At 37.4% G+C, this 13,817-nt stretch overlaps 3 protein-coding genes across 4 annotated transcripts; all 3 read right to left on the reverse strand.

Moving 5' to 3' along the window:
• Positions 1-1,788: 1,788 nt before the first annotated feature.
• LOC140787438 (pathogenesis-related protein PR-4-like) lies at positions 1,789-3,172 on the reverse strand. The gene is made up of 2 exons (XM_073136354.1): positions 2,201-3,172; positions 1,789-2,096 (listed from the first exon to the last, which is right to left on the reverse strand). The coding sequence occupies exons 1-2, from the start codon at positions 2,468-2,470 to the stop codon at positions 1,926-1,928; spliced, it is 441 nt and encodes a 146-aa protein (XP_072992455.1). The 5' UTR covers positions 2,471-3,172; the 3' UTR covers positions 1,789-1,925.
• A 159-nt stretch (positions 3,173-3,331) lies between these two features.
• Positions 3,332-5,493, reverse strand: LOC140787437 (auxin-responsive protein IAA30-like). The gene is made up of 5 exons (XM_073136353.1): positions 5,062-5,493; positions 4,418-4,647; positions 3,837-3,900; positions 3,690-3,751; positions 3,332-3,617 (listed from the first exon to the last, which is right to left on the reverse strand). Exons 1-5 carry the CDS (start codon positions 5,316-5,318, stop codon positions 3,580-3,582), a joined length of 651 nt encoding a protein of 216 aa, XP_072992454.1. The 5' UTR covers positions 5,319-5,493; the 3' UTR covers positions 3,332-3,579.
• Positions 5,494-10,382: 4,889 nt separating this feature from the next.
• LOC140785738 (uncharacterized) lies at positions 10,383-13,558 on the reverse strand. 2 transcript variants are annotated; one of them, XM_073133711.1, is made up of 3 exons: positions 13,014-13,558; positions 12,512-12,595; positions 10,383-10,974 (listed from the first exon to the last, which is right to left on the reverse strand). In XM_073133711.1, exons 1-3 carry the CDS (start codon positions 13,071-13,073, stop codon positions 10,759-10,761), a joined length of 360 nt encoding a protein of 119 aa, XP_072989812.1. In that variant the 5' UTR covers positions 13,074-13,558; the 3' UTR covers positions 10,383-10,758. The 2 variants fall into 2 exon arrangements, with proteins under 2 accessions (XP_072989812.1, XP_072989814.1); XM_073133713.1 differs by having other exon boundaries at positions 12,512-12,592; positions 13,014-13,541.
• Between the last annotated feature and the right edge of the window lie 259 nt (positions 13,559-13,817).

Here is a 13,817-nt window from a genome sequence, read left to right on the forward strand (position 1 = left end):
AAGAACTAATTGTCTCGGGTGATAGAGATAGTTTGACTAATTAACAATTTATTTATGACGAAAAATAAATATTAGTGATAATAAATTAGTATTGATTTCAGTATTTGCACTTTTAATTTTTTTTAAGAATAAAGTTTCATAATTGTAATTTATTTTAGACTACAGGGAATTTAATGCTTAATTTAAAATATAGGAATAAATTGAAATTGAACCAAATAATATCTGTTTGTATGTTTATCAGCTTCTAATGGGCTTGATCCGGCCCAACCCAATTAAAAGTTTCTTAATGGATGCAAATGGAATTAAAGAAATAGCTTTAAAGATGGAATCATTATTAGTCCAATGTTTTTTATTGCTATAAGCAAATGTGGAGTATAAATGCTTACAATTAAAGAACTACTAGACTACGTATCAATTATATATCCTTTATTCGACGCTTCTATACTTCTAAATATTAATTCATCAAACTAATCACCACAGTCGACAAACTGGTAATTGGCAGTAAGAAATCCATCAGCATAGCCACCTTCATCGTTGTCTAGCTGCGAGATTAACACACCCTGATCCAAATCCAGCCCTCCGTTCGAGCACTGATAGATGATCCTGACTGTTAATTGTGCCGATGTAGCAGTATTTGTCACCTGTATCATAATTAATACAGTTATTTTATATATTCAATAGCTTAAGCTTTTAGATCAAACTTTACTTGGGCCCAGTCATACCTCTATCGCCACGCAAGCGGCATGTCAGCATCCCACGTGGCACAGAAGGCGCTGACAGCACTCAGATCCTAGTTGTTTGTGCCGGAGAGTAAAAATTGTACGTCGGCGGCGGTGAATAGTAGCAATGACACAAATATACTATCTCTTACTACTCTAATGGTGATCACCGTGATGAATGAGAGAGAGAGATAAAGAAGGTACCATTTATAGATGGCACCTACGTTATTTACTAGATATTTGCATGAATAAATCCACGAGAAGATGTCAAGTGAGTAGATATGAGGGCATATCTCCACTATAGAGTTTGGATTCTTTACAATTAGTTATAGTTGTAAGTAATTTCGAACATTAACTTGACTCTATTTGGCATAACCTTATTGGAGTTTCCAGAGATGGGGAAGAGAAAAGATATCTTCTTCCGCCTTGTACTTCCAATGATTGTGTCGATTTATGTCTAGATCTGGTTGAGATTTAGCAAAAGACACACAGAAACGGACGAGTTGTGCAACAACCTAAAATAGAATTAATGCATGGATGCCTTGTATCTAATTAAAAAGGTTGTTGTTTGATTGTCTTATATGGCTTTGAATCTTTATCGAAGTTAATATAGCCCATGATTTAATTTTGAGAGAAGTATAGTCCATGGTTTATTGATGCCAAAATTCACATTCGAGAAGATAAAAAATCCTTTTGTGCAAATAGCTAGCTAATTAATTAGGGGTTTCAGATATTGATGGATAACTTTTGTTTTGAGCCCTAAACCTTTAGATAATTGAGACTATTAACCATTACTTACCAACATTAATCAGCTACCCACGTTGAATTCAAATTTGAGCGTCGATTGTACAAATTGTTAGGCTTCATCCAAATCGAGAAGTCAAAAGTAACTTTAATTGTTAGAAACAAGGACTTGATATGCTAATGACTTTTGAACTCAATTCAATTTCCCTATAGGAAAGATTGCTCTAGAATATGTCACATATAATAGTCAAACACCACCTTAATTCTCAAGAAATAGATCAAGATAACAATACAACACCAGACACCCATTACTTTCCCCTTGCAATTAATAATATTCAAGATCAAACTTTTATTCCATTCAAATATAACATAAGTCTACAATGATGCTTCTACTTAATTACCCTTAATTTATTCCATACCTCATTCATAGGGTATTTATTACAAGTTTATGTCGATTATTCATCAATCATGACAGTCGACGAACTGGTAATCAACAGTGAGATGGCCATTAATATTGCCACTTCCATCAGTATCCAGCTGCGCGAACACTCCCTGATCCAAATCCAGCCCTCCATTCGAGCACTGGTCGATGATCCTCACCGTTGCTTGTGATCCCGTTGCAGTATTCGTCACCTGCACACGTATTACTATATAATCTAAACTGAATTTTTTTTAATTAATTAAGCCTAGCTATAAATAAATATCCTAATTAATTAGAGCTATCCAGGATATGTTACCAGTAGGCATTTGCCACATGCAGCTTGGCCGGTGGGACCGACGGGCCCGCAGAATGCAGTCCAACCGTACTTTTGCCGCCACGACAGCGGCATGTCAGCATCCCACGTGGCACAGTAGGCGCTGACGGCCCGGAGATCCCAGTTGTTCTTCGCCGGATAGTAGTAATTATACGTGGCGCGAACGTTGTTCGCCTGCTGTGCGGCGGCAGTGGTGGCGGCAGCGGCGACGATGCATAAGAGAAACCCTAGAATTACACTCCCTCTTCCCATGGCTAGCTATCACAATTGTTGGTATGGTGTGGAATGGTAGGAAGTGGTATTAATTTATAGAGGAAGTAAGAGGGTTGAAGGGGTTAAGGAATTGTATGCCATGATATGTGATATGGTTTTTTCCAGATGCATGCGGTGAATGGGTTGCTTGCAAGACCAGCTAAGTCCGTGGAGAAAATGTGGAAGATTTGGGCAAATGAAGTGACAAAAGAGTCCACTATTTTTGGTCCTACTTTGATATATAATTATTAGGTTTAGGAAAGAGACACGAAGCTGACACAGACTTTACCATCTATCTAAGTTGGATTCTCTCTCTTACTTATAAGTCTTGTGGAGGAAATTAAAGTGAGCCAGAAGGCTGATAAATCCAACATATAGAGTCATCTCTTGGATCGATGGAGAGAGGAATTATTGGATGCATGTTTGAACGTAGTGAGAGGACTTCTGGACCTAGACAGCGGATTTTCTGCAGATAGGCTAATAAAGTGGGGATTCCATTGATCACGTAAATCTTAATTTAGGTTAATTAATTAGCTTATAAAGCTCAAACCCAGTAATGACATCTAATGTGAAAAAAAAAACATATTAAGTACACCTCTATAAGAACATCTGTGACCATTAATTCAGGGTAAAATATATCGGGCTAGATATTCATCAAATGAAGTGCAAATTCTAGGATATATAGGAAGCTTCCTCTCGTCCACCTTCTGATCAATAATTAGGCATATAGATGTATCATAAAGACTACCATAAAATATTATAATAATATAATGGCTAGCATTCCCAACACCATTCACATGGATTCCTCCCTCCATTGGATTATGGAATTAAATGAGACTCAGTAAATTAAGTATTCGATCGTGAGAAAAACAAGATTAGGTATGTAGAGATTCTCATATTAACAAAGTGGCACAAATATTAATCCCACAGAGAATATGATCAACGTAGCAGGTACACCAGCAACATACAACATTAGGAAATTAACAAGCTTATTGCTTTGAGTTCTTGAAACTAAAAATAAAATATATATCAAATTTCTTTAAACAAATATGAACTTATCTTAGACTAAGACGCAGACACAATTATTTCTTGTTCTCGATCGATGCTCTTCAGCTTCTGCTCTTGAATTTTTCCATTGCTCTTGGTGCTGCAAAGAAACCATTATCATAAGTAATATATTGAGATTTGTAAATAATTAATTTGGACGGAATTAATTTACCAAATCCGATGGCTTCTGATCCTTTCATTATCCGCAAACGCTTGCATGAATCAACAAACATCCTGCATTAATTTTGCTTCAAGTTAATTACATCAATTTAAATATTTTTGAAGTAATATAATTTAATTAAAGATCTAGAAGACTTACTCCCAAGGGACATCACCAACAAGCATCCAATCACCATCTTTGTCTTCATAGGTAGGCACGTATTCTGAACCATTTAGAAGAAGATCAAATTAACTAGCTTGCTCTCGTTCACAATTAATCCCTTGAGATCCACAATTCCATTCACAAGTGATTATAATAACATTGGCATAATAAATAATTACTTTACCGTTTGACTTCATTTATATAAAAATTAATTCTCTCTGTGATCGATCGATCATGTAGGGGTTATGCTTAATTACAATTGGGTAAAAGAATTTAGTATGTCTCCTAGCCTGAGCTGTCCACCCATGCATGCATAGAAACATGGAACCTCAAATTTTGCTGGCATGAATTGTTTTTGTTTTTGTGGGTCCAAAATTAGAAGAAAAAAAAACCCACTAAAAGTGGAATCAAAATATATTTCTATAATGCATGTGGACTGTAATACCTTGTCACCCACATGGATTATGCTTAATATAACATACAAAATTAGCATAAAGTTTTGGTGTAAAAAATATATATATATAATTATCAAATGAAAAAAAAAAAAAAGTTTGAAGAAATTTTTCTCTAATTCTTACCTGCTGTGAAAGTGCTGAACATTTGCTCTAATGCAGTCGAGAGCTCGTCGTAGGATTTGTACATCTTCAGGTCTACCTTGCGAAGGTACGGCGCGCCGTCCATGCTAACCTTCACAAATGCGGCGCCGGTGCCGGACTTCTCCCCCTCGTCTTTCTTGCCCTTGTCGGAATGGACGGACATGATGTTCTTCCGGAACGATCGGACGGGTGGCCAACCTACCACCTGTGCCCTAAGTTGAACAGAAGGTGGTGGTATACAGATTAATATTATGCTACTCGTATTAAAACTAGTCTTCAGTTAGTTTGATATCTTGTTGTTTGGGGTATCTAGAATCCTAGCTAGTTCTTCTCTTTGTTTGATTTAAAGTTTTGGTTATTGCTTGCTTGATATTTTTGAACTTTCTTGAGGACACGTTAAATGTAAAAAAAGTCAACTGAGAAGCTTATGTTATGTTCTACCGATCTATCACTTTGCCACCCTTGTTAACAATAAGAGTAGAATGTCGGGATAATTAAATATCCAAAACAAAGTTAAGGGAAAATATATATATATATATATAGCCTTGTCAAATTGTATCTAAGAAACTAATTAATTTCGATGAATTTTGATATAGAAAAAAAAGTTCACAGCAATATGAACGTACTTAGGAGCAGGAGGCTTCTCTTCATCATCGGCGGGAACAAGAAGGTTCTTCTTGCTCGGCGATCTCTTCATGGCCTCCTCCGCCGCAGCACCCTCGGACCCGATCGTCGGAAGTTTTAGCTTCCAGTCGATCGTCGTCTCGGCGAACCCTCTCTTCCCTGAGCTCTTGCTTCCTTCTCCATCGCCGGGGAGACCCAGCCGGAGCTCGGTCGCCGCGAACCCAAGCTCCTCCCTCTTCTCCACTGCCACGCTCGTCATCGATCCAGATCCGATCACTTCCACTTCCACCTCCACCTCCACCTCCACCTCCACCTCCCTCTTCTCTCTCTACACCTTTGCTTCTAGTTGGCTGCACAGCTAGCTTAATTAGTTAAGTGAAAAGAGACATCAAAGTAGTGGAATGGAGTTATATATATATATAAAGAGTAGTTATACGTGCCTAGCTAGCTAAAGCCTCAAGGTTGTCAAGGTGCATGGGAACGTGATTGGTCGGGCCGGTGGGGCCATAATGTGGGTGGACACGTGTCGTTCGATGAGCTTGGTTTTGCGGGGTGTGTCATCGATTACGTAAAGGCATGATTTTGGTGGGCCAAGGTGGGCCGACATTGAGAGTGCGGGCCGAGGAATCGGCCGACAAAAGGTATCAATCGCCGATCCGAACGGAAAAGTTAATTCCCGGACGCATTCACTGGCAGTTTGGCGCGATAATGGGAAACGCTGCACGAGAAACGGGGATGGAACCTAATTTGAGTCTAAAGATTGTATCTAATTTATTTTCTCTTTCAAAAATTTATTAAAAACGCCAATTTTTTTTATTATCATTCACACTTTAATATTATATAAGAGATATAGTAGGTTTTTTTTATTTATTTTATTTTAAAAATTTTAAAAATTGCAAGTCATATGAAACATATTGACAAAACTTACGGTTATTTTTGATAAAATTTTATTTATTTTAATTTTTTTTTCTTTCTTTTTACATCACCCTATACTGTACTATACTTTTAAAGGACCTTCTCATGTCTTCTTTTTTTTTTTTTAATTCCTGCATATCGCCATATAAAATGGGTGATAAGAAACAATGAAGAAGAACAAGGTGTAAACCATAATATGTTAACAATCGGAGACGGCCAATGGGAAGAAGAGAGGGTTTAAAAATTTAAAGGATTCCTTTCGCGTGTGGGCCCCGATAGCTGGGGCCACGTCAACTGCGGTGTGGGGATTGGATCCAAGTGGGGACTCAAGAAGAAGAAGGATAGAGGATCCCTCTACCATGTGATTGGGTGTTGGCTTGTCGAGCCCACGCCCCATGTGCCGCCCTCTGTTGGTGCCGCGTGTCCCCCTCCGTAGCCGTCCGCGCCCCCATTTCTAAATTCGGGTCATCATGTTCCCAACCTTAGATATTTCTTTTTATTTGTTTAAGTAAAATAAATGGCCAAAGGCCAACAATAGCTACTTGGAGATCATTATACTATTTTGTTAACTCCTACCTTCCCATCAACTTCTTCTTGTTTATTTCCTCTAAAATAAAACTATAACGGTAATAAAAATTAAACGAGTAGCTTACAGAAGGGACATTTGAGAGGATTTATATAGTTGAAAGAGTTTTTAAGTGTAATATATTCTGCACATTTTTAAATGGACATGATGATTAGAGCCTTTAAAGAAGCACTAGAAGATCACAAGATATCACATTCCCCACCTTCATCTGCTTAGTTACTTAGGCAATACTATATCTTGTGCATCCTTTTCTGGGAATTCTGGTAGGCCAGTAAAAGATACATTCTTATAGTGGTGCTGTTAATTGCTTTATAGATCACACTCGAAGATTTGAATATGACCGTTTTGAACTTTTTGATGGTTGATGTGTTCAAGTTGCAAGATGCAATAATGGCATAGGTTGGCAAACATCAAAGAGAAGGGATAGGTGGATGATGGCACTATCAATGACAAGGAGGCAGTTTTCCAGTGCAAGTAGTGAATTGTGGTCCAAACTTCCTCAAAACTCCCCTGCAATTGTGGAAGCTTCCCAAGTTGGTCTGTAAATCCAGACATCATAATTGGACCAGTTCATGCAGGTGTAGTGCAGCACTATGAGGGGTTTAAAGCATTCAGTGGCCAACAATGACAGCCAGATCTATTCATGACCAATGAAACTGTCTTCTATCTCATCATTATATATATATATATATATATTTTTTTTTTTTTTTGATACAGGTATGTCGATTTATAATTGAATCTTGGAGATACCAAGCCAAAGTGGTCCATTTAACAGCCCATGATATGGTTGCAATGATTTAAAACCATCTTAATTGGATTGGGATATGATGGTCCACTGGATTTAGACCTGTAAGCTGTTAAACTTCAATAGAGAGATCAGGTGCACATCACACATACTAGCTTGACAAAACGGCAAATTTCTCATGTTCATATATCTTCTATGGTTTGGCATTGCATTAGAATTGAGGAAAATCTTGAGAGGTTTCAATTTTTGGAGGATTGGTTAACTTAGCTTCTTTCAAGGTTATTTGAGAAATCCTTTCAGAGGAAGTATTCTCATGCTATCCATTGCGTTTCTACTCTACTTCATATGTCCTATGTATAAATATGAAAGCATAAATGATGTCCCTTATATTTGATTATAAGGTTTCGGAGATGCTAATTTCCTTAGAATTTGGTGAGTTTTGAGAGTATAGTTGACTTATTTTGATGTAGATTTCACATTTGGTGTAAATGATCATAGCATTCATTTCAAGAATTGGCGTTGCAATTATACAGCACTTACAGAAATGAGGACAAATCCATGTGCGGAACCGCCTATATCAACGCTTCAATATGGATGCTGCAGAACATGTGGATGCTAATTAACCAGTATCACATAAAGATTGGTTTTGCATTAATTATGCGTCTTTGTTAATTTATACAATGTCTGTAGAATGGATGTCTAAATATGTCATTTGAAAAGAATGTAATGTCATTAACTGATCGTTAACCACAGTCCGAAATGCTGAATGCTGATGTTGCTTTCGGTGATCTTAGAGGAATTAGTACAAGATGGCCAACTTATAGATTTTTTCCTCATAGAAAAGAGATGCTGTCTACATTATCTACATGAGAAGGTTCTGAAAGTAATAAATATCCTACAAGGCTAGTATCATGGGACACTTATTGAAGCTGTTACTCCTCATGCTTTGCGATGACGGTTTTGCCAAAGAAATCTAAGGCAATTGATAATCATAATGAAGTTCTAGATGGATAAAATGAGCAAAATGAATGTTAGAACTTCTGAAAGCTATCTAAATTTCAGCACCAGGCTGGAATCTATAGATGTTTGATTAGTTGCAAGGTAATCTCTTGAAGAAGCAAAGAGAAGGTAAAAGATGAGGGTTCTCTATGTCGTAGACTACTAAACTGATGAAACCTCCGACAAGATCATAATGGTGGATTTATTGTGGTGGAGACCTTTGTCTAACAAAAATAATACTGGCACATGGATAGAATAGATTCAGAATAGTACTTGGGATACTCCAGCAACCATAAAACTTATTGCTTCCTCCTATTGGTTGCATAAAGCAACACATAATTGATGAGTCTCCAACAAGATAATATGATGGACTGATTGTGATGGAGGCCTTTGTCTAACAACAATGCTGGGATTTGGATAGAATAAAATCAGAATGAATACTTGGATAGTCCAGCAACCATGCAACTCTTCATTCTTCCTTCTCTTGGTTGTGCACATAAAAAGAACACACAACTTATGAGTTTCCAACAAGATAATATGATGGATATATTGTGATCTACGCTTTTGTCTAATGACGACATTGAGATCTGGATTGAATAGATTCAGAATGAGTACTTGTATAGTCTGGCAACCATACAATTATTCATTTCTGAAGCTTAAGCTCAGAGAAAGATTGAATCTATCACTGAGTCTCCGACGTTAAATTTTCACTATCAGTAAAGAAGACAATCTCCTACTTGAGGACTTAGTCAAGTTTAGAAGACAAATTAAGATGAGCTCATGTCTATTTCCGAAACTCTAATTCTATTGCCAAATGCGAGATACGAAGTTATTTCAGTGAGAATGTGAGACATCTAGATGGTTGTAAGTGTGCCAGAAGAGAAACCTTTTTGATTGTTGTCCAATTAAACCAAATGAAGGAAAAAGCCTGTGAAACTTCAATCTCTATCTTGCAGTTTTTCCAAAGCTTCATGACTTCCACTTAGACCAGAAATTTGAACGCAACAACCTTGTTAGCTAAGAAATATTTGCTAGTTTGTTTGGACCAATCTTATTGTTAAAACTGGACTACTCCAACTTTCATGATCCTTGATAATTGCTTACAGATCAGGTAAAACTTGAATGTCGACTTCAGATCACCTCGAGCTGCAGGATATTCCTGCAGTTGAGGTATTTATTACCCTGTGAGTGGCTGCTAAACTAGTTATAAGTCTAACTTCTTTATACTAACCACTGGATGTTTGAGGAGGCAATCGAAGGTCGAAGAGGATAATCACAGTAAGAGATACAATGAAGCATGCTTTGATTGAGGAAACCATGAATACCTCCTTGTGATCTAAATTTTTTTGCAGAATGATCATATTGAAAGGGAATCCTTGCTGGTCATGAGGATATCTGCCAGAAGAAAATTATCCTGACAAGTCCTCCAATGTCAGTTTGTGCTGAATAGTTACCAGCAAGGACATAACTAATAACAACTTGGCAAAAGATTTCATCGATTGCCCATCATGAGGGAAGAATTGTATGTTTTGCAGAAATTCCTGCAGTCTGTGTACTTAACAGTGCAAATTGGCTGCCACATCAGTTAAAGATCTGCTAACTTTTGTATGCATAGGATTCTTGCTGTCAGGGTTACAGAATTATGTGCTATCAAAAGAAAACAAAATCATTGAAGATGTCTTGCTGTCAAATTTTTATCTTTTATTTGGTCAAACTTAAATGAGCTGCAGGAACGAATATTTGTTTGCTTTTATCTATGTATTAAATAGAATCCAAGAAAAGGTTGTCCTTTTCTTCATGCAGTAGGGAATGTGATTTCGTCGTAACTCCAAACATGCCATATTTGTTTTCAGCTAATTGTCTAAGCAAGGCTTCGAAGAGCAAATTCGGTTCTCTATAAGCTTGGGCCATTGATCACATGATTTAGAAGCTAAGCCCAAGGTCTTTACCAGCCAATAGACCAAAGAGGGCCATTAGCCCAAGAAGAAACTGCATACATGACCAATCTTCTAACAGAATCTCCAAATGTTAGCAATCATAGTTTACCATCATCATCCATATTGAAATATACCTGTCTCTTTAGCACAACATACTATAGATTGAATACTAAAACCCTTCGATCACATCCATTTGAGTTACTTGACCCTACAACTCACCGAAAGGAGAGCCCCCATCAGAGAACTGTCGTGGGTGGCACTCGTAATAAACAAAACAACAGCACATGACCTTTGCCACCCTTCCTTTTTAGGCTGGGGGCATTGGATGGCATGAATATTTCAGTAGCATTCTTGCCTACCAGGCTTTAAGATCACTATCCACTTTGAACAGAATAAAGCTAGTCAAAAAGGTAAAAGTAACACTTATGCAATCTTCACAACTTGCCGGGGAGAACGAAGCATAGTTGGCGCCTAAAGGCAGGAGTAGTCGATGGGCACGTGCAGACAGAGAGATGATCTAAGAGGGGGCATCCGGCTCAGCCTTCGCCAAAGGAGCTCCTGAATGCTGGCGAGGAAGGCAGTTGGTGATGCCAAGGGAGATCAGTGTCCCGACGAGGGCCTTGCACAGGTGGAGTAGCATTGTTGCTCCAGCAACTTCCATGAAATTCATTAGTTGCCTTGCAGTACAATCACTCAACCGCATCTGCTTGTTTCCATCTTCACTTCCCTCTCCCTAGACATAAAATAAATAAAAGCCTGGGCATACAAATACATAGATCTCTTTGTCTGGTTGGCAGAAATGCCATGCACAGTGACAAAGGAAAATGCTCACATGCAAGAACAGACAATAAAAGCATACACTCTCACATGAACAGAGACAAAGCAGGATAGCTTGCAGAAGAAACTTTAGACCAACATCGTGCATCGTAAAACCTAAAATTATTGTACGAATATAGAAGAAAAGATTGCAACATGATGATGCACAGCTGGAAGCAGCATTGTGTCAGCTTTGCATGCAGTAACATAAAAGTGCATACAAGTATACAACAGACACGGATCTATATAAACGGAAATAAATGGATCAATTGTATCACATGCAAGGTTCAGAGGACATAATGTCAAAAACATGAACACATTAACATATTAGAATACAAGCAGAGCCAGCAAAAAGTGTGGCATATGCACAGGCAATGAGGATCTTCATTATGTGCTTATCTGCCATTTTGACCCAAAAACATTTTCCTTGATTCATATCTTCACTATCTACTTCTATGAATTGCTCAAATAGACTTAGCTGGATGCTTGTTTAAAAGTTGAGAGAGCAAAACAAGACTGTGCCATACCTATTAAAGTTCTTGGAACATAATATTCCAATCCTGATAAGTAGTGATTACTTTTCTTGTCAGGCTCAAACTATTCTCAAGCCAAATGACTTTCATGCCTATTTATAATTGCGAGATAGTGCCAAACGGTCAACCACATATAATTTGTAGCAGTTCAAATTATACTCACATTATGACTAGCTTCAGTCAAATCAGATTACCTGGATCTGAGTGATATCTTCTTGTTGCTGCTTAAAGATATTCATCAGGACAGTCGGTACTTAATTAATCATACTCTAATTTAATGAATTCCAGGCCATCATAATGCTTGAAATACACTTATTGCCAACAGCAACCAAACCAGTCGTCTCTTGAGACAACAGAGAATGGCAATCTATAATCCTTTTGCACATCCAGAAGAATATCTGCTCAGAATAACAGAAGAGAATTTTTTACTTAGTGTGATACATCAAATTAGCTGCTCAAGATAACAAACTAGAGAAGTCAAGGGGATTTCCTATCTTGTTTTCTCATTCCAAGTGCTATATCTAATTCACAACCTTCTCATAACTTGCATAATTCTGTCTTGATGTTTATAACTATATATTCGTTGATTTTCTATTGCGTATTATTTTCTCAATTGAGATGTTCCAAAACTACAGTCGAGTGTAGTATCTAGACTCTTGATCATTGTAAAAACTCTACTGGTCCAATCAGGTGTTCCCATACATTGCAAGATTAATATCCATAACACAAATCATGAACAATCAGAATAATATCTGTGCAAGCACAATTATAGCTTAATTATGTGATTTAGGCTCATTACAACCAATAAGAGTTATATAAAGTACAGATCTATATGCATTGGTCACTGAGAACCTGTCAAGCAAAAGGAGAGGAGAAATACCAAGTCAGCAACATAGGTGTATGGGCATTTCTTATTATTACCTCCACTGATGGAAGAGGATCACCACCATCAACCAGCTGTACCCAAGGATGAGTGTCACCAAATTTGTTCATACTTAGTGCCTGCTATTTTGATAAATGAAAACTTACATTTGCCAACCGAATAGCAAAGTTCACAACAAATAAATGAAATGACTTGTTAAATGGATAGACCTCTTTAAATAAAAGCATCAGCTACTTAAATAATCACGGTGTCGTTAATCTTTGTTCTATCAAGATTCAAGAATGATCAACCCTAAAGGGCCCAAAAGAACCTTAAGCAATTACATATATAAATCTTAAGAAACAAGAAACATATATTGTTATATGATCTCCAAGAACAATGTTGTAGCTTGGATAAGAAGATAATCAAGAAATATCAACACAAAAGGACCTTAAAGAAGTTGTTCCAGAAGGGCCAAATCTCCATGAGAAGAATCACTGCCAAATGTGGAAAATAAAGAGAGACGATATGGATGATCAGAGTATTTCTCCTGCAACTTACCTGAACGGCAAACTCTTGACTATTCTCACAGTCAGATGGCCTTTCATGAGTTGAAAACATGCAGACTTCACACTATAATAAGGTTCCAGTGTCCCACATTCCTATGGGTGATGCTGAACTATCCCACTCCGTCAATACCAATGACATGGTGTTCTTTCCAACTAGTGGAGGTAGTTATATGTCTGCGTAGAATGTGAACTTAATGTGGGAGCTACATGCAATGTTGTATCATTCTAAGCCCTTAAAAACCCTATAGCATAAGCCTATTATTTGCAATCAATGGAGTTAGTATGAAGTGTGTATGACAAAAGACTATAATGCAAATCATGAATGGAACAGTTCAATGAGAACACAAAGAAGTCGGTGTAAAGCAGGTGGAAGTTGTTGATAAAGTTGGTATATGTTTGCTGAAAGTCAGAAGAGGTTAAAAACATTTAGCTAGTCATGGATTCTGCAGCTTATCTTTCAGAATCTTGCGGCTCCACCGTTCTACTGGATAGAGCAATTGCAATGAGCAAAACAAGTCAACATAGATTAGCAATCACCATTGGTGAAACCAAATGCAGCTGATCTGCAGACCTCTGAAATAGGAACTGTCTAAAAATGAGAACAAGTGATAACAAAAATTTCATTAACACTCCAAGAGCATGGTGGAAAAGGCTTCTGAGAGGATGTAAAGATTGCATCAAAAAATATAAATTCTTTTACCAAAGAAATGTAATGCATGTAGCACTAACATCAACTAAGTTCCATATGGATATTCGATGATTTGATCTCATGTCTTCAAAAGAAATTATGTTCTGT

The sequence above is a fragment of the Typha latifolia genome, chromosome 4 (assembly GCF_019914945.1).
Source record: "Typha latifolia isolate L0001 chromosome 4, TyphaL0001v2, whole genome shotgun sequence".
Taxonomy (NCBI): domain Eukaryota; kingdom Viridiplantae; phylum Streptophyta; class Magnoliopsida; order Poales; family Typhaceae; genus Typha; species Typha latifolia.

Excerpts from the sequence above, each read along its gene's own strand:
- LOC140787438 (XM_073136354.1), bottom strand. The coding sequence starts at position 2,470 with ATGGGAAGAGGGAGTGTAATTCTAGGGTTTCTCTTATGCATCGTCGCC. Across the intron at positions 2,097-2,200 it reads CATGTGGCAAATGCCTACTG|GTGACGAATACTGCAACGGG; the intron begins GTAACATATCCT and ends ATACGTGTGCAG.
- LOC140787437 (XM_073136353.1), bottom strand. The coding sequence starts at position 5,318 with ATGACGAGCGTGGCAGTGGAGAAGAGGGAGGAGCTTGGGTTCGCGGCG. Across the intron at positions 3,752-3,836 it reads GTTGGTGATGTCCCTTGGGA|GATGTTTGTTGATTCATGCA; the intron begins GTAAGTCTTCTA and ends AAATTAATGCAG. Across the intron at positions 3,618-3,689 it reads ATCAGAAGCCATCGGATTTG|CACCAAGAGCAATGGAAAAA; the intron begins GTAAATTAATTC and ends GTTTCTTTGCAG.
- LOC140785738 (XM_073133711.1), bottom strand. The coding sequence starts at position 13,073 with ATGTTTTCAACTCATGAAAGGCCATCTGACTGTGAGAATAGTCAAGAG. Across the intron at positions 12,596-13,013 it reads GTCAAGAGTTTGCCGTTCAG|CAGGCACTAAGTATGAACAA; the intron begins GTAAGTTGCAGG and ends TTATCAAAATAG. Across the intron at positions 10,975-12,511 it reads ATCCTCTTCCATCAGTGGAG|GGAGAGGGAAGTGAAGATGG; the intron begins GTAATAATAAGA and ends TTTTATGTCTAG.